This window comes from Ranitomeya variabilis, chromosome 5 (genome assembly GCF_051348905.1).
Source record: "Ranitomeya variabilis isolate aRanVar5 chromosome 5, aRanVar5.hap1, whole genome shotgun sequence".
In the NCBI taxonomy this organism is placed as follows: domain Eukaryota; kingdom Metazoa; phylum Chordata; class Amphibia; order Anura; family Dendrobatidae; genus Ranitomeya; species Ranitomeya variabilis.
Window position 1 is genome coordinate 483,624,923 of NC_135236.1, and position 24,448 is coordinate 483,649,370.

Below are 24,448 nucleotides of genomic sequence, written 5' to 3' on the forward strand. Positions count from 1 at the left end.
AGCTGACATGTGCGCGCAATAGCGGCGGGTGAAATCGCTATTCACCCGCCGCTATTAACCTGTTAAATGCCGCTGTCAAACGCTGACAGCGGCATTTAACTACCGCTTCCGGCCGGGCGGCCGGAAATGAGCGCATCGCCGACCCCTGTCACATGATAGGGGGTCGGAGATGCGTCAGGATGGTAACCATAGAGGTCCTTGAGACCTCTATGGTTACTGATCCCCGAAAGCTGTGAGCGCCACCCTGTGGTCGGCGCTCACAGCACACCTGCATTTCAGCTACATAGCAGCGATCTGATGATCGCTGCTATGTAGCAGAGCCGATCGGGTTGTGCCAGCTTCTAGCCTCCCATGGAGGCTATTGAAGCATGGCACAAGTAAAAAAAATCACCCCCCTTTCGCCCCATCCTAAATAAAACAATTAAAAAAAAAAATCAAGCCTACACGTATTTGGTCTCGCCGCGTTCAGAATCGCCCGATCTATCAATAAAAAAAAGCATTAACCTGATCGCTAAACAGCGTAGCGAGAAAAAAATCCGAAACGCCAGAATTACGTTTTTTTGGTCGCCGCGACATTGCATTAAAATGCAATAACGGGCGATCAAAAGAACGAATCTGCACCGACATGGTATCATTAAAAACATCAGCTTGGCACGCAAAAAATAAGCCCTCACCCGACCCCAGATCACGAAAAATGGAGACGCTTCGGGTATCGGAAAATGGCACTTTTTTTTTTTTTGTAAGCAAAGTTTTGAATTTTTTTTTCACCACTTGGATAAAAAATAACCCAGACATGTTTGGTGTCTATGAACTCGTAATGACCTAGAGAATCACAATGGCAGGTTAGTTTTAGCATTTAGTAAACCTAACAAAAAAGCCAAACAAAAAAACAAGTGTGGGATTGCACTTTTTTTGCAATTTCACCGCACTTGGAATTTTTTTCCCGTTTTCTAGTAAAAGACATGGTAAAACCAATGATGTGGTTCAAAAGTACAACTCGTCCCGCAAAAAATAAGCCCTCACATGACCATATTGACGGAAAAATAAAAAAGTTATGGCTCTGGGAAGGAGGGAAGTTAAAAATGAAAACGCAAAAACGAAAAAGGGCCGCGACTTGAAGGGGTTAAACTTTTTTACACCAGCACTGCGATGCATTAGAGCTGTCAGTCCTGCAGACGCTCCTGCACTGAGTTTCGGGAGTCAGCTATGGGAATCTAAGGGGTAACATTTCTCTTTGTGTAGAGTGACTTCCCTGGCACGCCAGTGTAAGGATGCTTATAAGCCATGCAATGCTCCTTTGGGAAAATAAATATGCAAATTGCCACTGCAGAGAAAAAGAGGACTTGAACTTCAGTGCCACCTATTGGAAGTAGCAATCCTAAAAGGCAATATCGACCCTTTAAGGAGCCTTGTCACACGACTTAGGAGAACAACTGTGTCTGTAAAATGAAATTCTGATCTGGCTTTCATCCGAAGTCAAATGGCAAGGCTCATTAGTTTACCGCTAGAGAACCATTACGCTTTCATCACAAATCAAAGTATCCAGTTCAACTGTAGTTACTAGGAATAGAATGATTTATCAAATGTATTCAATTCAGTCACCTTAATCCAATTTCTGGGGCAGCATGAACATTATGAAAGAAGGTGTTAACTGAAGCTACATCATCAACTTTAACTGCTTTTATTTTGTGTTGTTCATGTAGCGCTAGCAATGTGTAGAGGTTGTCACCATTACCGTCAGTCCAATAGAGCTTGCAATCTACTTTCCCTAAGTTACACAGACACAAGCTGAGGCTAATTTCTTTGGAAACCATTAGAGGACTACATATGTCCAAGTGGGAGCCTGATACGGCTGTCTCAGACATACAGTATCCTGTAGAGGCATTGTACAGTCATAGCAATCCCATTCAAAATGTGCCACCTGGATGATCAATTGATTTTCCTCTTACCTGCTCCTGCTGGTTTTTGCCATAGGAAGCTAGGAACAGCATTCCTCTGCAGTAGCCATTGCATTGTACATGTAGTCTTACATTGGGAACATGCAAGTGAATGGCCATCCACAGAGCCCTCCAAAGCAAGAGACCCCCTTAAATGATGTCCATATGCCCTAATAATAGGCTATATGGACAGGTGACGTTAAAGGGACAACCCCTTTAGGTGCATTTCATATATTTGGATAATTGCCATCTCCATTTCATGCCAATTTATTTTAGTAATGATAGGTATACTACTATTCTCCCGTATGGGTATTTTTCCAACACATACGGAAATCTATGACATTTTAAGTCGGAACACAAAATAAGCTAGATTGTAACATTCTTTATAATAGCTGTTTATAGCGCATTCTTCTCATCTCGGAAACTACAGGGAAGCAAAGAGATTGATTTTATGAGACTGTTTCCCATGGGCAATCCAATAAAATATTGTAGAAAGTTACAGAAAAAGATAGAAGAAATGGTTTGAATAAAAATTAGTAAACTCTGTGCATGTGATTTGTCTGGTAGAAACATATTTGTGTGCGATAAAACAATAAGTCTAAATTGATTGTTCAGGTGAGCTGTGACACTGTCCAATCTAGCAGGCTTCCCTTCATTAACATGCAGCCGTGAGTCAGGTCAAAGACTCTCTCCAGCCTGATTAATGATGGCAAAGTGATGTCAAATGGAGCCTGTGAAAAGAAGGAAATTATAGCTGTGAGAGATTCATTTTTCTTGTCACAGGCAAGCATCACTTCCATTTTTGCACTTAAGAAGATTAATATCATAAAGCAAAACTCTGCTGCAATACACACCAAATGGAGAGGAGCAAAAACACAGACTATGTAAATGTAATATAAACACTGAATAACTAGATCAAATTATGGAAAATGAATCATTTACACTTGTCCTGACTTTTTTTCTTGTGATAAATAAGCTAAATATAAACTGTATGCTAACCTGAGTAATTGGCCGTGAATCTGGATCAGTAGACATCAAGGCTTTAGCTTCAGAACAACAGAGCACGACCATTGCCTTTAATAAAATAAGACAATGAGGATGTAATACTGTACAACCGATCATTTTACATAAGGGTAATAAAGTGTTATTTCCAATGAACATGCCATAAATATCCCATATGGGGGGGGTCCAACTACTTTGACCTCCATTTACAGTATCAGTCAAAAGTTTGTACACAGCTGTTCATGCAATGGTTTTCCTTGTTTTTATTGGAATGTGCACATAGCAAATTCAGACTGAAGGCAGCAAAACAACAAAGGAACACATGAAAACAAGAAGTAAAGAGATACATGTGAAACAAATCAGTATATGTGTCAAAACTCAGATTACTCAAAGTATCCCCATTTCATCTGATGACAGCTTTACACAATCTTGGCAATCTCTCAAGCAGCTTCTGTTAGAATCTGTTTAGTTTGTGACTATCCGCCATTTTCTTGTGGTGTTCTGGCTGCTGGTCTTTTCCCTCTGGTGCTGGGTTTGTTTTGGGTCAGCTGATCGTATCACTCGTTATTAACCAGCACCTGCCTCCCAGTCCTTGCTGGACAACAGTGTTAATCTGCTTTAGTTCTGGCCCGGTGCTTTGCTTTGTCTTCTGTGTGTGTTATTTGTGCAGTACTGGGACCTCTGGTTCTGCTAGTCTTAGTTTCCATTTTTTTGTTGGTTTCTGCAGTCTTCTCTGTGTTTTCTATTAGGAGGTGACCCGTTTTTGTACCCAGTCTTAGATCTTTTAGGGAACCCCTTCTCCCTATCTATAGGTCTTTGCTTAAGATTATCCTAGGATCGTCGGTGGGTCTATTCACAAGGAATGGGTTGCCCACTCCATCGTAGGGTATCAGCCTAGTCATAGTGCAGGGTCAGTTTCCCCCCTTCTACCCTAGTCCTGTGTTGCAGTTCCGTAACAGCTTCATCATGCCATCACCTGGAAGCCTTCCAATTAACAGATATGTCTCACCAAGAGTCACAAGTGGAATTGCTGGCCTTCAGAAAGTGTTTCCAGAGGAAGTGTTGGTGCACAGTTCCATACAAGGCTGAGGGTGTGTTATGGTGCTTTGTTGAGAATACTGTTGGCGATTTATCCCAAATTCAAGGCACACTTCCCCAGCATGGCCCCCACAGCATTCTGCAAAGACTTGCCATTCCATCTAGTTTACACTTAACTGAACCTTTGTGTTGCAAGAGGACAGAAACATAAAACACACCTCCAGGCTATGTAAGGGCTTTGTGAACAAGAAGGAGGGGGGGGGTAACTACGCAGTCAGATGACAGGGCCACCATAGTCTCCCAACTTCAACCCACCTGAGATGGTTTGGAATAAGTAGAATCACAGAGTGAAGGAGAAGCAGCAAACAAGTGCTCTGCGCTTTTGGGACCTTATGCAAGCCATCCAAGGTGACTACCTGGTGAAGAATCTGCTTGATAGAATGTCAAGGATGTGTACAGCTGTAGTCAGTAAAAGGAGGGTATTTTGAGGACTATAAGGTTAAACACACTTTGTTTCACATGTTTCTTTACTCCTTGTTTCCACATGTGTTCATTTGTGGTTTTGCTGCCTTTAGTTTGAATCTACAATGTGCAAATTGAAATTAGAAAAAGAAAAGCCATTGCATGAACTGTTAACTGGTTCTACATCTTAAGAACAATCCTTTTAAAAAAAGAAACAGCCTTCCTGAATATTTGGTTGTGCAACCTTTACCAAATAAGATATCCCCGAGAGGTTTTGTGGCCATTTATAAGCTTCTTAGACCTGTCTGGAGTTAATTTCTTCCATTCTTTACTGCAAAATTCTCAAGTTCTTGAATGATTGCCATGTTCCTTTTCCTAATAGTAAAGTTCAGCTCTCTCCAAAAAATGTAAAACAGATCATGCTTTTCTTGTTTAAAATTCTTGTGTATATTTATATTTTGTGCTTATTATCCTAATGAAGGAGCCATTTTGTTCTACTTAAACCTAGTTGTTGTTTTTACACTTGGGAGCATTTATCTCTTAAATGCTCTGATAAATTCCCAGATTGTTATGGATTCTCTACCATGTTTCATTGTAGATGGGGCACACTTCCTAGGATTCATTTCATCATCTATAAACTATTACTCTAGTATGCAATCTCAAGAGGCTGTAGTTTAATTTAATCTGTCCATAGAACATTTTTATTGACAGATTGTATTTTGTCTACGTATTGTAACTTTTGGTAAAGAAAAGTTGTCACATTTTATGTCTTTCTTTAGAGGAGTTTTCAGGGATTTTGTGTCCTCAGGCTCTGTAGTCATCATTAAGCTCACTGACTGGCTGCAGTACAGACAACAGACACCAGGAGGAATGGCAGCACTCGGTGCCGGACCCAGAGAAGGTGAGTAAAGCAGAGTTTGTTTACACAACAAGCTCCACAACTTTGCTAAAGATGGAAAACCCTTTTAAGTAGTGAGATCCAGTGTGCAGTGTACTATAATGGCTGGAACCAACCCATAAGATGCTGCCAGCTCAGCCAGAAGGTTTTTTGCATGCTGTCAGTAGTTCCTTTGCCACATTTCGTACCAACTTTGTAGGGTTTTCTCAGCAATTTTACTCTTTCCACCATGTCCCAAATGGTTCCTGACTGGTTAGTGAGTAGCAAACATCTTTTAACATTTCAAACTGTTGAAGAAGGAATGTCAAATTCTTTGGAGATAGTCTTGTACTCTTTAGACAGCTTTTGCTTGGTAATAAGAGCATTACTGATCTGTTCAGGCAGCGTTCTTATCTTTGCCATATTGAAGTAAAAAGATGTAGCAGTCACCAGCTTTAATGAATGTGTACAGTAAAAGTGGTTTATTCCATACCTTGGGATTCGGACTAAAACATGATGTGCAGGTTACAGAGGCAGCAGGGAGAGGCAGAGTGTACGCCTCTGTAACCTGCACATCATGTTTTAGTCCTAACCCCAAGGTATGGAATAAAGGACGTTTTTACATTCATTCGAACTGGTGAGTGCCACATCTTTTTTCTACAATATTGCATGTTCAAGCACTTTATACAGAACACCAAACACAGTTCGATCAGCCGCTGTAGCTTTACATGGGATGTCTATTAAGTCTTCGAGGGAATTTTTTATATGTTGTCTGATGCCGCTACTTTTCTCTTTGAACTTTGCAGCTTTCTTATCTTTTCTTATCCACAGAACACCAACTTCACCAGGCATTTTGAATTTAAGTGTATTCTTAGACCAGGATATTTTACAGGATATTCAGCTGTTTTGTGAATCTTTAATTGATGAGTGTGGTGCTTCCTTCTCTTTTAATTATTATAAATAAAGTTATGTGAGTATTGGCAGGGTCCCAAACAAAAAGTGCCATTATTTAAAAATTCCATTTTTAATTTACTATTACAGCTACAGGCTACCCTCATACACACTTTTTTGTTGCCCGTAAAACTGCCTATAATTAGATAAATTCATATTTTTAGTTGCATTTTTTAGTTTACATATTATGAGGCAGTGAGGTGGATCATATGCGAGGGTCAATATGTATTCCCCAGGATGCGGACGTAGTCCTATTAGACCCACTGGAGTGCCTTGTGTTCACAGCAGGATGCCTGTGAGTCATAAGCCAAAATAAAAGTACCGTATATATTTGAGTATAAGCTGACCTGAGTATAAGCCGAGGCACCTAAATTTGCCACGAAAAACTGGAAAAACGTATTGACTCGAGTATAAACCGGGTATGCATTGTCCCCTCATCCCTGTCCTTGTATGCATGGCTCCCCATCCCTGTCCTTGTATGCAAGGCTCCCCATCCCAGTCCTTGTATGCATGGATCCCCATCCCTGTATGCATGGCTCCTTATCACCATCCTGTATGCATGACTCCCCATAACTGTCCTTGTATGCATGGCTCCTATATAAAAAAAAAAAACAACATCCTACTTATAGGCGTGGAGTGAATTTTCATTACCTGAATGAGCCGGGACAGGTGATCGCTCGGCCGGAAGAGCTGCTGGCACGGAACGAGATGCAGCAAGGGCACGCAGGGAAGGTAAGTAGGATGTGTATGCTGGAAGCCGGCGGCTGTTGCTGTAACTGTGCGTGCTATAAGAGAAATTAATATTTACTGCCAGCGCAGTGAATATTCATTTCTCTTTAGCAGCCTCTGTGACCCGCAGCTCCGCCACTCCCCCGCCATCTTTCTGGGATAATGACTTGTGTATAAGCCGAGGGGGACAATCTCAGCACAAAAAAAATAGTATATACGGTAAGTGTGGACCTGGTCAAGCTATTTGGCCAAGGCAATGTTCAGGAAAACCCGTTAAGGGCTTTTATTTTTGGAGTGAACTACAGGATGGTAATGGGGCAGTTCACTCCCTGCAAGCCAGGTCTTACAAGTGGCCCATGGCCACAGATTACATTTGAAAACCCGGCAGCAAAGGGTTGGGTGTGTCAGAGTTTTGTTTGCAAACTGCAGAACAGGTGGCTCTGCAACATCCGGCTTAGGTGTGCAGTAACACAGAGCCAAGAGCAGCAAATGCCTGGCACCCCTCAGAGTGATATGTTGTGACGCCCGGCTGCGATCTGGAGGATACTGTGTGCTGTACATTGTGTGACTTGTTTGGACATTAAACACATTTGCTGTGTACTTTCCTGGGCCACTGCCTATCTTTAACACAGCACCAACCAAGCTGCACTACAACATTTTTATTTTTTTTTTATGCAATTTTTTCTTTTATAAAAAAGTTTCTGAAAATGCTTAAAAAACAAGAAAGCCACACCTAGAGCCCGATGAATTCTGAAAAAAAGCCAAAAAATAACTGCTTGCATTAAGTTATATAATTCCTTATCAACTGGAAGTTAACATCTAATCACAGCACTTTTTGCTGCTCCTAAATATGATTTCTGTGAAGGCAACCTCCAACATATGCAGGAAATGCCTGTTTCTTAGACAGCAGCCAATGTATGTGTCGAACAGCTGCGATAAATGCAGGTGCGGGGACTCGAGCATATTTTTCGAGCACGCCGAAGACACTCGGATAGCACCTGAGCATGTCTGGATGACACCTTATTTGAGCATGGTCGCTCATCACTAGTTATAATGTTAGAATCACTCATGTGATTATGGCAGCATCAGCAGTATGCTGCACCATATAAATAGTATTCTGACGGACTGACACAACACTGCTTTCCCCACTGGCAGCACTTCTATGCAGCACAATACAACATTAAATGCCACACACAATTTTTCTTCATGCTAAATAGTCTGAATCAATGGGAGTCAGTAACTATGATTTACAAATATCCCAGATAAGTAGAAACATGAAAAGTGTATCTATTGCCATGGCATGCAATTTGGAAGAGTGATACATAGATCCCTGGCCTGTCAGCAGATACTGATGTGTTCCTCCTGCATCGGAGTGTGACAGCCAAGCTACTAATACTAATGCTTACCAATGTGCTTACACCCATCAGCCTCCCACATAAATTACCCTGCTGATTGGGAGCCGTCTGTTATACCTGCAGTTCTTCTGTGATCTTCCCTGGTTTCAGGTCACGTTTACTTTCAGCCGTCTGGGAAGATCGTTTTCGCTTTTCCCCACTTCCTGAGATAGAGGTATCACTCACGTCATGGATGGAGATTTCTGCCTTATGCTTCAGATTACAAAGTTTCTCATGTAATGACAAAACACTGGTAAAAAAAGAAGAATAAACACCAGTGAGTGCTGTTCATCAGGTTAAAACATTTATTTACGAAGGCTGAAAATACACACAAACAACGAAACCTCAAACAAAATCAATGCCAAAAAAGCCCCCAGGTATGTTTTACTACACTGTGTTCCACTGGAGCTCTTTTACAAGGGGGCAACCTGTAAGAAGAAGCAAGACTTTGCTGATAGTTTCCACCAGAAAACCAATGATTTGCAATAACATAAGGATATGGGCATGCTGAGTTTTTTTGCTGAGTTTTTAGAGCAGAAACTGCAGGTTTTTGAGGAGGATTTCTAGAATTTCAGGTTAGTCCGTGCTCCAAAATCTCCTCAAAAACTCTGTGTGCACATAGCCTTCTCAGCATGGAGTACACCATGTCAGGTGATGGGAACGGGAGGAATATTATAATCATAGTGACCTATTGGTTTTCAATAAAACATTTAGCAGTGGCATAATTAGAAATGATTGGTGCCCACTTTTTGAAGTTTTGTGGCATTGTAATTTGTCTCTCTCCTGTTGCCTAAGATGGCCATATTGCTTCTTAGCCTACCCAATGCACACTGTTCATTAGTGGTCTCAAACACTCCCCCTGTTCTCTGATTGGCCAGTTGTGCTCACATGACTGCTGCTTCCATGTACTAACATTTCACAGCTACTGTTATATTCTGCTATCGTTTTAATTAGTACGTTTTATGTATTAGAAATATGTTGTCCACCTCCAAGCATCATCATTACAAATTCGATTTAAAATAATATCTCTTCCATACTCAATTCCTCACAAGGCCTTCATGTCAATCTGACAAAGGGACATGATGAGAATCTATCACTAGTGCACTCTCATGCTGTGTATTTTTCATGATATCCTAGCATAGAGATGACATACGAAAATACAATAAAATGCTTTTTTTTTTAATTCTCAACTTTTATGCATATGAGATCAGCTAAATACAAGTGAAGGCATAAACAGTGGGTACGGAAAGTATTCAGACCCCTTTACATTTTTCACTCTTTGTTTCATTGCAGCCATTTGGTAAATTCAAAAAAGTTCATTTTTTTCTCATTAATGTACACTCCGCACCCCATCTTGACTGAGAACAAACAGAAATGTTAATATCTCAAGAATAGCTGCAAATTTTAATAAACCAGTAAATTACAAAAGTGCTTATTTTTACAAGCAATATCTGGCAATATCCACTTTTGAAGATAGGAATAACTTGTGAAGTGTAGTCATCATGAATATTCATTGGTGTAGGAGAAAGTTGTTTAAATTCTAACAAGATGTGCCAAACCTACCACACAGTATGCATGACTATCATAAACATATAGAGGCAACTACCACAAATAGCCCTCCAATTCTTCAGACTAAATGGAAGAATAATAATATAATAATCTTTATTTTTATAAAGCGCTAACATATTCCACAGCAATTTACAGTTTGCACACATTGTCATCACTGTCCCCGATGGGGCTCACAATCTAGATTCACTATCAGTATGTCTTTGGAGTGTGGGAGGAAACTGGAGTACCCGGAGGAAACCCAAGCAAACACAGGGAGAACATACAAACTCTTTGCAGATGTTGTCCTTGGTGGGATTTGAACCCAGGACGCCAGCGCTGCAAGGCTGCAATGCTAACCACTGAGCCACCGTGCTGCCCTCACATAACGTACATGATGTAGGACTGATTTACAATTAAGGCTCACTACTTGGGGATGCAATGGGACACTGCCTAGGTACAAAATATAAAACAAGTATATGTATAGCTATTATCAGGGTCATCTGGTAATAATCCTCTGCCCAATTCCAAATTTATGGTCAATGAGTTCTTATAGGAGTGTGTCTATTATGGGACAATTTGTAACGGCGAAACGTGTGGTTCCATTGTGCTGTGACAAAGATGATGGCACTGATGTCTTAACAGCAGGGCCATGTTGGCAGGTCATCAAGAACAATGATCATAGAAGCACAAGTCCTGGACTATATATTTAATATAGGTTGTGTAGATTGTATGATGTGACCAGTACACTCATAAGCAATATGGAAGATACACAGAATAGATATAAAGATAATGCTGTACTTACTCTGTCAAAGAAACCCAAAGATAGCCACATTGGACAGCAGAAGGATCACACTTTTTTAGGTCTCTAACATCAATATTCTGCTTGTTATGGGCATACATTAGTAAAACCTAAAATATGAATACATAATGAAAAATGTAAACATCAGGTATATAAATGTATAATAAATAATTCAGTGCTGTAATGCAAAAATTGTCACATTTGGGGTTACATAGGGTGAGGTAACTGATTTACTGAAACAAATTGTGTCATTTAATGCTACAATGTAGATTACGAGCCCGACTGATTTAGGCTGGGGTTTTGTACGCTAGTCTTAATGATGGACATGCTGGGTGGGCTAAGATGTGCTTAATTCATCAAGAGTCCTACAACGTCCCATACTGCCCATGCTACGCCCACTTTCACCGATAAGTCTAAAACCATGAAAACGTTGCAAGTTGCGAAAATTTTGAGACTTCTCCAAGTGTTTTATGCCAGAAATCTGGCAAAAAACACTTTGGTGAATCAGGACCAGTATTTCTTGCAAATAAGGAGAACAACAAAGCAAACATATAGAACATACAATATAGAAATACTACATATTGGCTGATCCTTCTACTGGAACATAGGATATCAGAATATCAATCAATTTAATGGGAAACACATTTGTTGCTACGAAAATGAAAAAATAGCAGCATTGGATTTCACATAAAGTGAAGAGGGAAAAGTATTTGCTCATTTCCTGATTTTTTTTGTAAATTTTTCACAATTGTTTTAGCCCTTCAAACAAAATATGATATGTCAAAAATGTTGCAGTTTTTTTAAAAAACGCAGCAAATAACAACTCAAGTACTGTAAATATACCCTTAAAGGGAATATGTCAGCAGGTTTTTGCTATCTCATCTGAGAGCAGTCTGATATAGGCAAAGAGAAGCTGAATCCAACGATGTATCACATAGATTAGTGGGTACAGCCGTTCTGACACAATCAGAGCTTTTAGATTTAGCAATGCAGCAGAGCTGAGAAAGCTAACCCCGCCCACACCAGGCTCTCTATGTACAAAGTCCATAGACAGTGAGGTCCTAATTTGCCGGGACTAGAAATGTTAATCTCTTAGTGATAAATCATTCACAGTTAGTGAAGGACAGCAGGCACTTTGACAAGTGACACTTCCCTGAGTTCTGTGTCTCAGCCTCTATCGCCTACTGTCTTCAGATAAGACAGCAAAAACCTGCTGACAGATTCCCTTTCAGTTCTTGCCTCAAAGATGTACAATTACCATTGGTTTCTCTTCTGTTGACCTCTCCAAAGGTGGGAGATACCACTGCAGACAAAGTTCCTGATCCAAAGCACATATTGCCATGTGTTCCTCTTGAACTTTTACTTTGCTTTGCAGTGACCCACTGGATGGTGATTTTAATGGCTGTGGCATACGCTGATTAACTTCATTTTCCAAATTTGTCTGAAACATAGATACTGTAATTAACTTGGGATTGTAGCCATGAAAAGTATGAAAAGCTGTCATACTGAATGCACATAGATTCTGTACGGATTCCTAGAAAATACCTACAATCCGCAGAGTACCCAAGCAATCACCCCAGGAAAATGTCTACGCCATATGCCCCCAAAAGCATGAATCACTACATTATAATAACATATACGTTAGAAACGGTCACAAATACACACCACTGGAAACGCTAATGCTGAGATACATCAGCTATAATGTGGATCAAAAAATAAAAATGTTAGGTCACAATAAGAGTAGACCACCTATGCCAAAAACATGCAGGGCTACTAACAAGTGGCCCCCTTACCAAACCTACTGGTCTCGGAGGGATTGGCCTGCCATCTTATAAGGAAACTGAGTAATGCTGGTTATTAGCCCTGTATTTTCCCAGTACTTATTGATTACATCCAATGTGGTCTACAATGTTTATGGCTTACTCCAGGCATTCACTGATATTTTCTCTAAACTCAGAAAAAAATGTAGAAATAATTTCTGAAAACCGAGATGCTGGCATCAGATCTGTTGGAGCAGTCCTCCACCAACAAAGTTTGGTAAAGATCTGAATAATGTGGCAGTAATATAGTGTTACTACAGTATAAATACTATGCCTATTTCCTACTCTCTATTCTGTCCTCCATGTAAGCAGTTCAATGGATTTTACAATGTTAATCACTAATGAAAAAACCAATGTAGGCCAATCAAATGCAAGACAGCTCCAGGTAGAGTGGCCTTGTGTCAGGAAAATGCTGAAGGATCTGTAGTGTTTAGCTAAGCTATGTATACCAATGTAATAGGTCCAGTGGTCACAACCCTAATATTGATACAATATCACATCAATGAGTGGTAAATCTCAAAGGGAAATGGTAATGCTTGGTAAGGACTCATATGACACTAAAGACATTGTTGTTATTGCTTCATCTAAACATTCATTCTGTACTAAGTATTAAAGGGGTTGTCCGGATTGGGGTACAAGTCTACAGTCACTATGTGACTGCAGACTTATGAATCCTCACATCACGTGCACTGCACACTGTAAGGATTCTACGATGCTGGCGCATTATGCGATTTGCATACTTCTGGCCACATTCTGACCAGAGTTGTTTAGCATTGAGTCAGCACGTTAACGCATATGTGCAAATCACATACTTGAGGGGTCACACGCTCCCGCACTGGAGAATCCTCAGATAGTGCAGTGCGCACAATGTGAAGATTCACAAGTCTGCAGTCACATGCAGTGACTGCCGACATGTACCCCAAGGCCGGACAACCCTCAAACATTTCAATTACTTTTCATATTACTTTGATATATGTAACACTGCCTTGTAAACAGGACACTTGTCCTTCCTTTTCTTTGTGCATTATCCTGCTGTTACTGTTTCATTGCTTAAATCAAATTAATTAAAAATAAAATTGCATTATGTACACATTCATAACATTTCTCCTATATAGCTTGGGTCAAAACACAGTTACTGATGACAAGACATATAAATGAGACCTAAAACGTAGGATCATCTGGTGCACTAAACCTGTTCTAGACAAACCAGTATACCAACAGTACCATTTATGACAGCATAGGAATTCTATGGGTGCTGACAGAGACTTTATTATTAGAAGCTTGCTTTATTCATGACCATGGTACTTGTGTAGAACAAATGAGTCTCCTATCCATTTTCTTTCGTTTCACAACAAACTGATCTATGTGAATGGAACCTCTAATTTCCAGAAATGCTATTTTCCTGCAAATATAGAGTCAGTCTGCAAGATGAAAGTGTTTAAAATCATGACTGCCTTTCTGAAAAATTCACCTGTAGCCTTCCAGAAGCTTCCAATCATCATTTATAGTCACCGCTCACTATACAGTGACTGCAGCTGTACTCTCTCCCCTGCAATCTGATTGACAGCTGCCTCTGCATACACACATAGTAGATTGTCAAGCAAAGTGCCAGAGAGTGATTACAGCCGCACTTACTGTTCACTTAGCGGTGACTATAATCGCTTGGGCAGGGCAGGGGTGTGAAGCCATAGCTTGTCTAATTTATGAAGAACTGTGGGGTTCCTTATGCCAGAAATCCCACTCCATTCCATAACTGGAGTGAGATTTTTGCTATGGTGCACAGAGTCACTCGCCACTTGTCTGATGCTCCAGATTCATGAAAAGGAGTGAACCTCTCCATGAATCCAAAGCGTATGACTCCACCATGCCTCCTCATGAAGACCAGCGAGTCTTGACGAATCAAGGCTGAAGTGCCTACAGCTCTGTAATGTAGAACAGTAGGGTCTCCATATGTGGACAGTCATGTTTTGCAGCAATAATGAAGCTTAAGGCAAATAACAGCTTTCAGCTATACACAATTTAGAAGTTTCATAAATTTGCTCACCATCTTTAGCACTTGTACTCACCCTGCAGAAGCTGCACAATGGCTTCCTCACTAGGACATGGCAGAACAGTAATCACGTTGCAGGACTAGGCATTTGTAAAACTTTCTATGACCTTTTCCTGAACACGCTAATCGCTATTCTCACAACACAAGAAAGGACAAATTGTACATGGACTGATCTTTACCCAGCGCTTTATTTCCCTATTAGGCTATAAATGATTATACATTTATACATCTCAGAAAAGAAACGTTTACTATTCAAAACATGGGAACTAATGAGGTGTAATAGTTTCATTTACTGAACAGCATAACGAGTTTAGACTGAGGTGTTAATGGTTATTACCAAAGATGAGAAACGCAGTTTGCAAGTTTCAATAGTTCACAGCCAGAAAAATCATGTAGGAAAGATTGTTGAGAAATTCTATTAAAACTAAATACTATCCTGCCATTTAAAGGTTTTCCCCTTTTTTTCTTTGCACTTTATTTATCTGCTTACTCATTGGTAACTTTTTTCTATGATCTGTTGGAGGAATTAATCTTATTTGCAACTTTCTACTTTTTCATCAATTTCCTACTTTTCACTTGCTTTTGGCATTTGATAACTGAATTTCTCAGTGTAAGGTGGGATTTCTCTAGACTCTACATGTCGTAGATTTATTACTGAAAGTTCTGTGACTGTAAATCAGTTCTGTTATTCTGAATAATGTTTTAGCAGTGAGAAAAAGCGTTTCTGCAAGATGGGTTCTAAGGAAACAGGGACGGCTCTTTGCTATCATGGGCATTTGTTGGAACACAATGACTTCCTATGGGCCATTGCATGTGTTGGCTCTCCCATAGAAGTGCAATGTGTGATGAGGTGTCAGGAAATGATAACCTTCTCACTTTATTATCATAACTCATGTTTAACAAATTAAAATCCTTTAGCACATCCCTCTTGAAGATCCTACAGACTGCTCACGACAGACAAAAAATTAAGCAGAATTTGATGGAATCGTTGATGGTCATTGATGGTCACTAAACCAACAGTTCCAACACATTATTTGATGTCCACAAACCATAAAAACAAATCCACTCCACCACGTAGGCCCTTTATTTCTGGAATGGAGGGGGCGCACTGAAAGGGTATCCAAACACACTGACGCAAAAATTGAGCTCTTGGCAGAAAACATACCATCTTTAAAACAAAATAAGGATCTACACATTGATGAGGACATGATGCAGGCTACATGTGACATTGAGTCTGATACATGCAGTATCTCATTTTTTAAGCATGGCAAATGTTAAGTCTAATCAGGATGAGTTTGTTCCTCACTTATTAGGATTTTGTACTCTCCCATAATTAAATTGCCCATTGGCATGTTTATTTTTTATTGGCATTGCGACTATTGAATATAATTCAATAAATATTCTTTTGTAACTGAAGATTAAGAAGCTGGATTTCCTTTCTTTTCTCTTATAGACCACTGGTAATGGTGTGGCATGAGCTTTATGTACATTGAATCAAAAAAAGCCATGAGTCTGAATTAGAGTTGGTGCGAACCGATTTGCAAGACCTGGTCCATCAGTTATGTCAATGATCTGTGGTTGCTCGAAGGAAGACCTGAGAACCACCTCTTAACTCTGGGTATACGTAGCAATTTTGATTAGTCAGACTGGAGCGACTACATCTTTGTGGTGTGACGAACATGTGACGTTACACTAGGATAGCTAGTCCAGAGAAGAGCCGCTGATGCCGTCACACAAGAGGCTGTACTCAGGGCTCCCGTTCAGCAGGTCCAGACTATTAACGTGTGAAATAGACTGGGTCCTGTGAACCGATTCACGTTAACTGTAGTCTGACTATAGTCAGTCTATCTACGTTTTTTCACAGTCATGTCATGCTCTCTCTATAAGGTATCACAAAATTAAAATATACTCTTACGGAATACCGTGGCATCTGACTGGTGTGCCCAGTTATGTGTAGCACATCACACATACTATGTGAAAAAAATATATCGCCGTGCAGTCAATAAGAATCTGTAACCTCTGAAATGGTATTGATTATGCATTTCTTCACTGCATTATAGACCAGATCAAATATCATCATCTCCTCTTCATAAGGATTTTCAAAATTAAATCATTCTTATGTTTCAGTCCAATTACTGTACATCCACTCACCAAACCAAAGGAAAATGAAATCAATAACGCAGGAAAAACAAACCTCCACAGCGCTTAACATTTACCAAAGCTTAATTATTTCATAAAATCAAAATATTTGCATGCTAGATTTTCAATAAAAGACGTTATGAATTTCGGATGAGGATCTGCCCTGTCTGCTCATAATAAAGAACGTTTGCATAATGACACTTTCATCTTTGTAGAAAACATTTCATGACATTACATTACAGGGGGAGTTTGACTGAATTCATCATGACATGTTTAAAAGCAACAAAGCTTTGTTTCTGTAATGAAACACAATAATCAAAGGGATGTCTGCTTGTTAGCTATCTACTACATTCAGGGTAATACACGAATATGCCTGCACCTGTCAGCTATCTGCAGCTCATGATCTGAGGAAACAGAGAATAAACTAACAAATAGGTCCATACCCCATTTTAATATGATGTCGTTTGGAGATGTCAACTATGTTTAATGTTTTTTCAGGATGAAATCTGATATTATCAATTTGATATTGTAATTCTGGAACCTGTTTTACAAATGTGCATTTTATTCTTTAAATAGTGCACTGGGTGATACAACTGATAAATGCAGTTTACTTATTAGAGAATGAAAATACCAAAAATATCTCACTACCTTGAATACCACTTATGAACAACTAGGAGAGTTCAGATGACCACTTCAGTTATGATTCCAAAACTAACCTGTGAATACTGCAAACATGATCATTGGCCTGTTATACAAATAATGGAAAGATGTGGCGCCTGAGGTTTTTCAGCCATAATCCAGAAGTAGGAGCTGCTTATTAAAGTCCTATTAAAGAGCATATGCCAACCAGTTTTAATCCATCCAAGCCATATCTATGTTTTAGGGCAGAGGTCCCCAAACTGTGGCTCGCAGACCCATGTTGTGTGTCTTGTGGCTGTCTGTCATCTTGGTGTATTAGCATTATATCTAGCAACCAGTTAAGGTGTCTAGATGGTGACTTGTGAATAGCCCTGCACAGAAGAGCAGATCTGGGTGTGCATATACTCCCAAGGAGACGAGGAGAGAAATAAAATTGCAAGCTGGAGATAGGATGATACTGATATTCAGACCAGGTACTTGAAACTGAACGTAATTACTAAATGGGGGTAAAGTGGGAACCCTTGGAAGCAACTATACAGACTATATGGGAGGGGAGCATGAGGTCTCAGTTTGCTTTCTGTGGGGAAGCTTTGGCTGTCATCACATCGGTCATGGCAGGTTCTGTGTATCACTACTGTGGGGCTGAGTTATCTGATGTAGTTCGTGACCATCTCAGAGTTGAATGTGGCTCTCAAGGTAAAAGGGGTTGGGGACTCCTGTTTTAGGGTGAAGCTTTAAGGCAGCTTTGCCCACAACTTGGGTCAAGCCAAAGATCGCTCTATGATGCTGCTATATTGCAGCATAGTGCTAGTGATTGGGGTGACGTAGCAACCCACAGAACTTCACGACTGACAAGACAAATTGGAACCTGTTGGACAAGTTGAAACCTGTTGGATTGTTTGCAACTTGCTTGCAGCAGTCACAGCGCGACCCCATTCTCCGGTATTATTCATAGAACAATATTTGACCATGAGATCAGTGTCACAGCTTCAGTTGCCGTGTAGCCCCAGCCTAATCGAGTCTACTCTTTTCAGCAAAAATATTCCAAATTTGCCTAGCTGCAAACAAAGTAATGTAAAAACACTACAGACACTGGTTTATTAATAATAAGATATTTTTCCCCTTTATCTTGATTCCCAAACCATGTTACAAATTCTATTAATTTGATTACCAGGGCACTTCTGGTTGGATTGGTGCTCAAGATCCTGTAATACAATTCAATATGAAAATGACACTCAATATGTTGAAAAAGAAGAATTATTGTATTTGGCATTTGCAATCCAGAATATTTTAGACATTTCAGTCTCAATGGCAGACCTTCATCAGTACGGATTGCATATGAGAACTGCAGAATCAGCGTAGCGCAGGTGTGCAGAGTCCACCACTGACAGAAGGAGCCCTAGACACTGCAAACCTGCGCTACGCTGATTCTGCAGTTCTCATATGCAATTAGTACTGATGGTCTGCCTTTAAGACCAAAACGTCTAAAACATATTGGATTGCAAATACGAAATAAAATAACTCTACTTTTTCAACATATTGAGTGCCAAGTTTCATAGTGAATACATTTTAGTCATGGCATACAAATCTAGGAATACATTTTCATATATTCACAGCAATATGCTAATATGCATATCAAAATTGAAATAAAAGAAAAATATTGTCAGATATCACATGGCGCTATATGAGGATAGAACAAGGAACATGGCTATTCCCAAATCTAGGCTAAACAAAAGTGTCACAGAGTGGTAAAAGCTCTAATCATGAGTAGCGGATATATTCTATTACTAGGACAGAATTGGGATTAGTAGAGGACAGAGGAGCCTCTTAAGAAGTTACAGGTCTGTGAGAGTAAGAAATCTTGCATGTTTTTAGGTGACTAAATACTTATTTTCCACCATAATTTGCAAAATAAATCTTGCCAAATCAGACAAGATTTTCTGGATTTGTTTTCCCATTTTGACTCTCATAGTTGTGGTCTACCTATGATGTCAATTACAGGCCTCTCTCATCTTTTTAAGTGTCAGAACTTGCACAATTGGTGGCTGACTCAATACTTTTTTTCCCCACTGTACCTAAATGATTTATGCATAATTATTCTGTTCAGATATATTGAGAAATATCCACTTGGAGCTATCACAATTCTGTCCTAATAATAGATTATACCCACTACTCATGATTATAACTATTACAACTCGACACTTATGTTTAGTCTAGATTTGGGAATAGCCATTTCCCTTGTTCGCTCCTCCTATAGCGCCATTTGATATCTGACAATATATTTAGTAATATGCATATCATCAAAATTGAAAGTCCATTCTTAGCATATGAAATGCTGCACGGAGTGGAGAACTGCACACATGGACATTTCAGGGCATTCTTTTTCTTCAAGCACAACACTGTATGATAGGAGAACTACAAGCAACGCTAAGTCTTTATTTAGAGATCCCTCTCTATTTCCAATTTCATATGAAGTTATATAGAAGGTTTTTTGTTGAATTCCCTATGAATCTGACAAAACATTGATTGTAGTATCTGATGGGACATGCCACAATCTTTTTCTAAGGGGAAATCTCTCTAATTGTCACAAGTTTACCATGACAGAAAGGATCCTGAAGACCACATCATCTGATTTCTCTACTCTGCATGCAGTAGAAGCACTTCACCTTCTTATTAAAGTGTACATTTCTTTGGGAAGTGCAGAGGTTAATCTGCTCTGTTGAGAGCTCCTGGAGCTAAGGCTCTCAGCTGTGCAGTTTGCCACTCCCATCTCCTATATAATCTGGGTCCTGCTAAGCATACACTGTCAGAGCTAGCTTTTGCTGCATGACTTGGAGGTTGTTGTTGGTGGTTATTTGAGTAAGGGGTTGGTAGATTTATCTGTGACTGTGGCTTGGTTCTGAGTGTGTGATAATTCCCTTCTACTTTGGTTTAATCTCATCCTCCACTTCCCCATGCATACCTCTGTTATATGTGTATATTTGTATGTTTGGTATTTTCCGTTATCCCTGTTCACATTACCTTGTTAAGTCTGGTTAGTGTATTACGGTACACTTCCCTCTTCCCTGGGTGGGGGAAGAGTACAGACTGAGAGCAGATTCAGGAGCTAAAACAAGGTACGCGGCCCCGATGTTTTCACCATCAGAAGTAATCTGGGGAGCAGGGCGAACTAGGGCGCCCCTAGCGTTAGGGACAGGGAAGGAGCCACTGGTCCTGGGACACCTCACAACAGTCATGACACTAATACAGTGAAGTATAGAATAGGAAGCTGCTGGGACTCCACATGCCTTCAAATAGGCACAGTCCAGAAGCTTTGCTCTGTGTTTGATGTTTTAATTTTTTACTTCTGGGCCCATCCAAATTTTTTTATAGCTTTCCTGTTATACCAGAGAGGTTATTTTTCCATTTTGTACGGGACAAAATGTGGAGAAGCATAAAAAATAGAACCTTCTTATCCTTTCTTTCATTTATAGAGATGCCAACTATGTGCACATTGTTAGCGACGTTGTGCTTGTAGTTTTACATGAAGCTTCTGCCCAATATTATTTAGGTACAGATATTATTTTACTAAAAAGGTGCAAAAACCAATAGAATCTGGCTGGTACAAGTTACAGTGCCTTGCGAAAGTATTCGGCCCCCTTAAACTTTTCAACCTTTTCCCACATATCATGCTTCAAACATAAAAGATACCAAATGTAAATTTTTGTTGAAGAATCAACTACAAGTGGAACACAATTGTGAAGTTGAACGAAATTTATTGGTTATTTTAAATTTTTGTGGAAATTCAAAAACTAAAAAGTTGGGCGTGCAATATTATTCGGCCCCTTTAGCTTAATACTTTGTGGCACCACCTTTTGCTGCGCTTACAGCTGTAAGTCGCATGGGGTATGTATATATCAGTTTTGTACATTGAGAGACTGAAATTCTTGCCCATTCTTCCCTGGCAAACAGCTCGAGCTCAGTGAGGTTTGATGGAGATCGTTTGTGAACAGCAGTTTTCAGCTCTTTCCACAGATTCTCAATTGGATTGAGATCTGGACTTTGACTTGGCCATTCTAACACCTGGATAAGTTTATTTGTGAACCATTCCATGTTTCTGCTGAAGAAAAGCAGGCCCAAACCATGATGCTGCCACCACCATGTTTGAGAGTGCGGATGGTGTGTTCAGGGTGGTGAGCTGTGTTGCCCTTACACCAAACATATTGCTTGGCATTGTTGCCAAAAAGTTCGATTTTCTGGTTTCATCTGACCAGAGCACCTTCTTCCACATGTTTGGTGTGTCTCCCAGGTGGCTTGTTGCAAACAACACTTTTTATGGATATCTTTGAGAAATGGCTTTCTTCTTGCCACTCTTCCATAAAGGCCAGATTTGTGCAGTGTACGACTGATTGTTGTCCTATGGGTACTGTCACACAGTGCCATTTTGATCGCTACGACGGTACGATTCGTGACGTTCTAGCGATATCGTTACGATATCGCAGTGTCTGACACGCAGCAGCGATCAGGGATCCTGCTGAGAATCGTACGTCGTAGCAGATCGTTTGGAACTTTCTTTCGTCGCTTGATCACCCGCTGACAACGCTGGATCGTTGTGTGTGACAGCGATCCAGCGATGTGTTTGCTTGTAACCAGGGTAAACATCGGGTAACTAAGCGCAGGGCCGCGCTTAGTAACCCGATGTTTACCCTGGTTACCAGCGTAAACGTAAAAAAAACAAACAGTACATACTTACATTCCGGTGTCTGTCCCCGGCGTCTCAGCTTCTCTGCACTGTGAGCGCCTGCCGGCCGGAAAGCAAGCACAGCGGTGACGTCTGACGTCACCGCTGTGCTTTCCGGCTGGCGCAGACACAGTGGAGAGAAGCAGAACGCCGGGGGACAGACACCGGAATGTAAGTATGTACTGTTTGTTTTTTTTACGTTTACGCTGGTAACCAGGGTAAACATCGGGTTACTAAGCGCGGCCCTGCGCTTAGTAACCCGATGTTTACCCTGGTTACCCGGGGACTTCGGCATCGCTCCAGTGCCATGATTGCAACGTGTGACCGCAGTCTACGACGCTGGAGCGATAATCATACGATCGCTGCGACGTCATGGATCGTGCCGTCGTAGCGATCAAAATTGCACTGTGTGACAGTACCCTATGGACAGACTGTCCCACCTCAGCTGTAGATCTCTGCAGTTCATCCAGAGTGATCATGGGCCTCTTGGCTGCATCTCTGATCAGTCTTCTCCTTGTTTGAGATGAATGTTTAGAGGGAAGGCCGGGTCTTGGTAGATTTGCAGTGGTATGATACTCCTTCCATTTCAATATGATCGCTTGCACAGAGCTCCTTGGGATGTTTAAAGTTTTGGAAATCATTTTGTATCCAAATCCGGCTTTAAACTTCTCCACAACAGTATCACGGACCTGCCTGTTGTGTTCCTTGGTCTTCCTTGGTCTTCCTGATGCTCTCTGTGCTTCAAACAGAACACTGAGACTATCACAGAGCAGGTGCATTTATACGGAGTCTTGATTACAGACAGGTCGATTGTTATATCATCATTAGGCATTTAGGACAACATTGGATCATTCAGAGATCCATAATGAACTTCTGGAGTGAGTTTGCTGCACTGAAAGTAAAGGGTCCGAATAATATTGCACGCCCCACTTTTCAGTTTTTGAATTTCCACAAAAATTTTAAATAACCAATAAATTTTGTTCAACTTCACAATTGTGTTCTACTTGTCATTGATTCTTCACCAAAAATTTACATTTGGTATCTTTATGTTTGAAGCACGGTATGTGGGAAAAGGTTGAAAAGTTCCAGGGGGCCAAATACTTTCGCAAGGCACTGTAAATGTATTTTATCATTCAAAGTATTGTATATACAGAGAATAAGTCATCAATATCAGATCGGAGGATCTGACACTTGGTACTCCATCCAATCAGCCATTATGAGCTTAGCCGGCAGCCGGATGTAAATGGTGTGAAGAAGCGGAACAGGATGGCTCCATACACTATTTAATGGCTGCTCCCTGGTACTACAGTTTAACTAGTAAGTGAGATGTACTGAGGTACTAAACAACTGAACTGCAGTATTGAGAAAGAGCCACTGAAAATTGAGCGGCAGTACTGAGTAATGACTATTAAACTAAACAAGTGAGGTACAGTATCGAGGAACGGCTACTAAACAAGTGAGCTACAGTCCAAGGAATGGCCACTAAACAAGTGAGCTACAGTCTAAGGAACGGCCACTAAACAAGTGAGCTGCAGTACTGAGGAACATCCACTAAACAAACGAGCTGCAGTACCGAGGAGCACTCAAACAAGCGAGCTGCAGTACAGAAGAATGGCCACTAGCAAGTGAGCTGCAGTACTGAAGAATAGACACTAAACAAGTGAGCTACAGCACAGAGGAATGACCACTAAACAATCAAGCTACAGTACTGGGGAAAGGTTACTAAACAAGTGAGCTGCAGTACTGAGGAACAGCCACTAAACAAGTAAGCTGCAGTACTGGGAGATGGCCTCTAAACAAGTGAGCTACAGTACCGAGGAACAGCAACTAAACAAGTGAGCTGTAGTACTGATGAACATTTATTAAACAAGCAAGATACAAGGTACTGAGGATAGGCCACTAAACAAGTCAGCTGTAGTACCGAAGACCACTCACTCAGCAAGCAAGCTACATTACCGAGGAAAGGTCACTAAAAAATTTAGCTGCTGTACCGAGAAACAGCCACAAAACAAGTGAGCTACAGTACTGAGGAACGATGACTAAACAAGTGAGATACAGTACCAAGAAACAGCAAATAAACAAGTGAGCTGTAGTACTGAGGAACACTCACTAAACCAAGCAAGATACAGTATCGATGAAAGGCCACTAAGTCAGCTGTAGTACTGAGGAACGCTCCCTAAACAAGCAAGCTACAGTACCAAGGAAAGGCCACTAAATAAGACAGCAGCAGTATGGAGAAACGTCCACTAAACAAGTGAGCTACAGTATTGAGGAATGGACACTAAATAAGTGAGATACATTACTGAGGAACGGTGGCTAAACATGTGAGCTGCACTACCGAGG

General features: G+C 40.5%; 1 protein-coding gene across 3 annotated transcripts in view; it reads right to left on the reverse strand.

Annotated features, from left to right (window-relative positions):
• Positions 1-1,129: 1,129 nt before the first annotated feature.
• CFAP54 (cilia and flagella associated protein 54) overlaps positions 1,130-24,448 on the reverse strand; it is a 615,020-nt gene continuing 591,701 nt past the window's right edge. For all 3 annotated transcript variants that reach the window (XM_077265522.1, XM_077265521.1, XM_077265523.1), the window contains 5 exons: positions 11,996-12,178; positions 10,741-10,847; positions 8,469-8,640; positions 2,937-3,011; positions 1,130-2,668 (listed from right to left, as the gene is read on the reverse strand). In XM_077265522.1, coding sequence (XP_077121637.1) covers positions 2,549-2,668; positions 2,937-3,011; positions 8,469-8,640; positions 10,741-10,847; positions 11,996-12,178 — 657 coding nt within the window. In that variant the 3' untranslated portion in view covers positions 1,130-2,548. The remainder of the gene's footprint in view (positions 2,669-2,936; positions 3,012-8,468; positions 8,641-10,740; positions 10,848-11,995; positions 12,179-24,448) is intronic.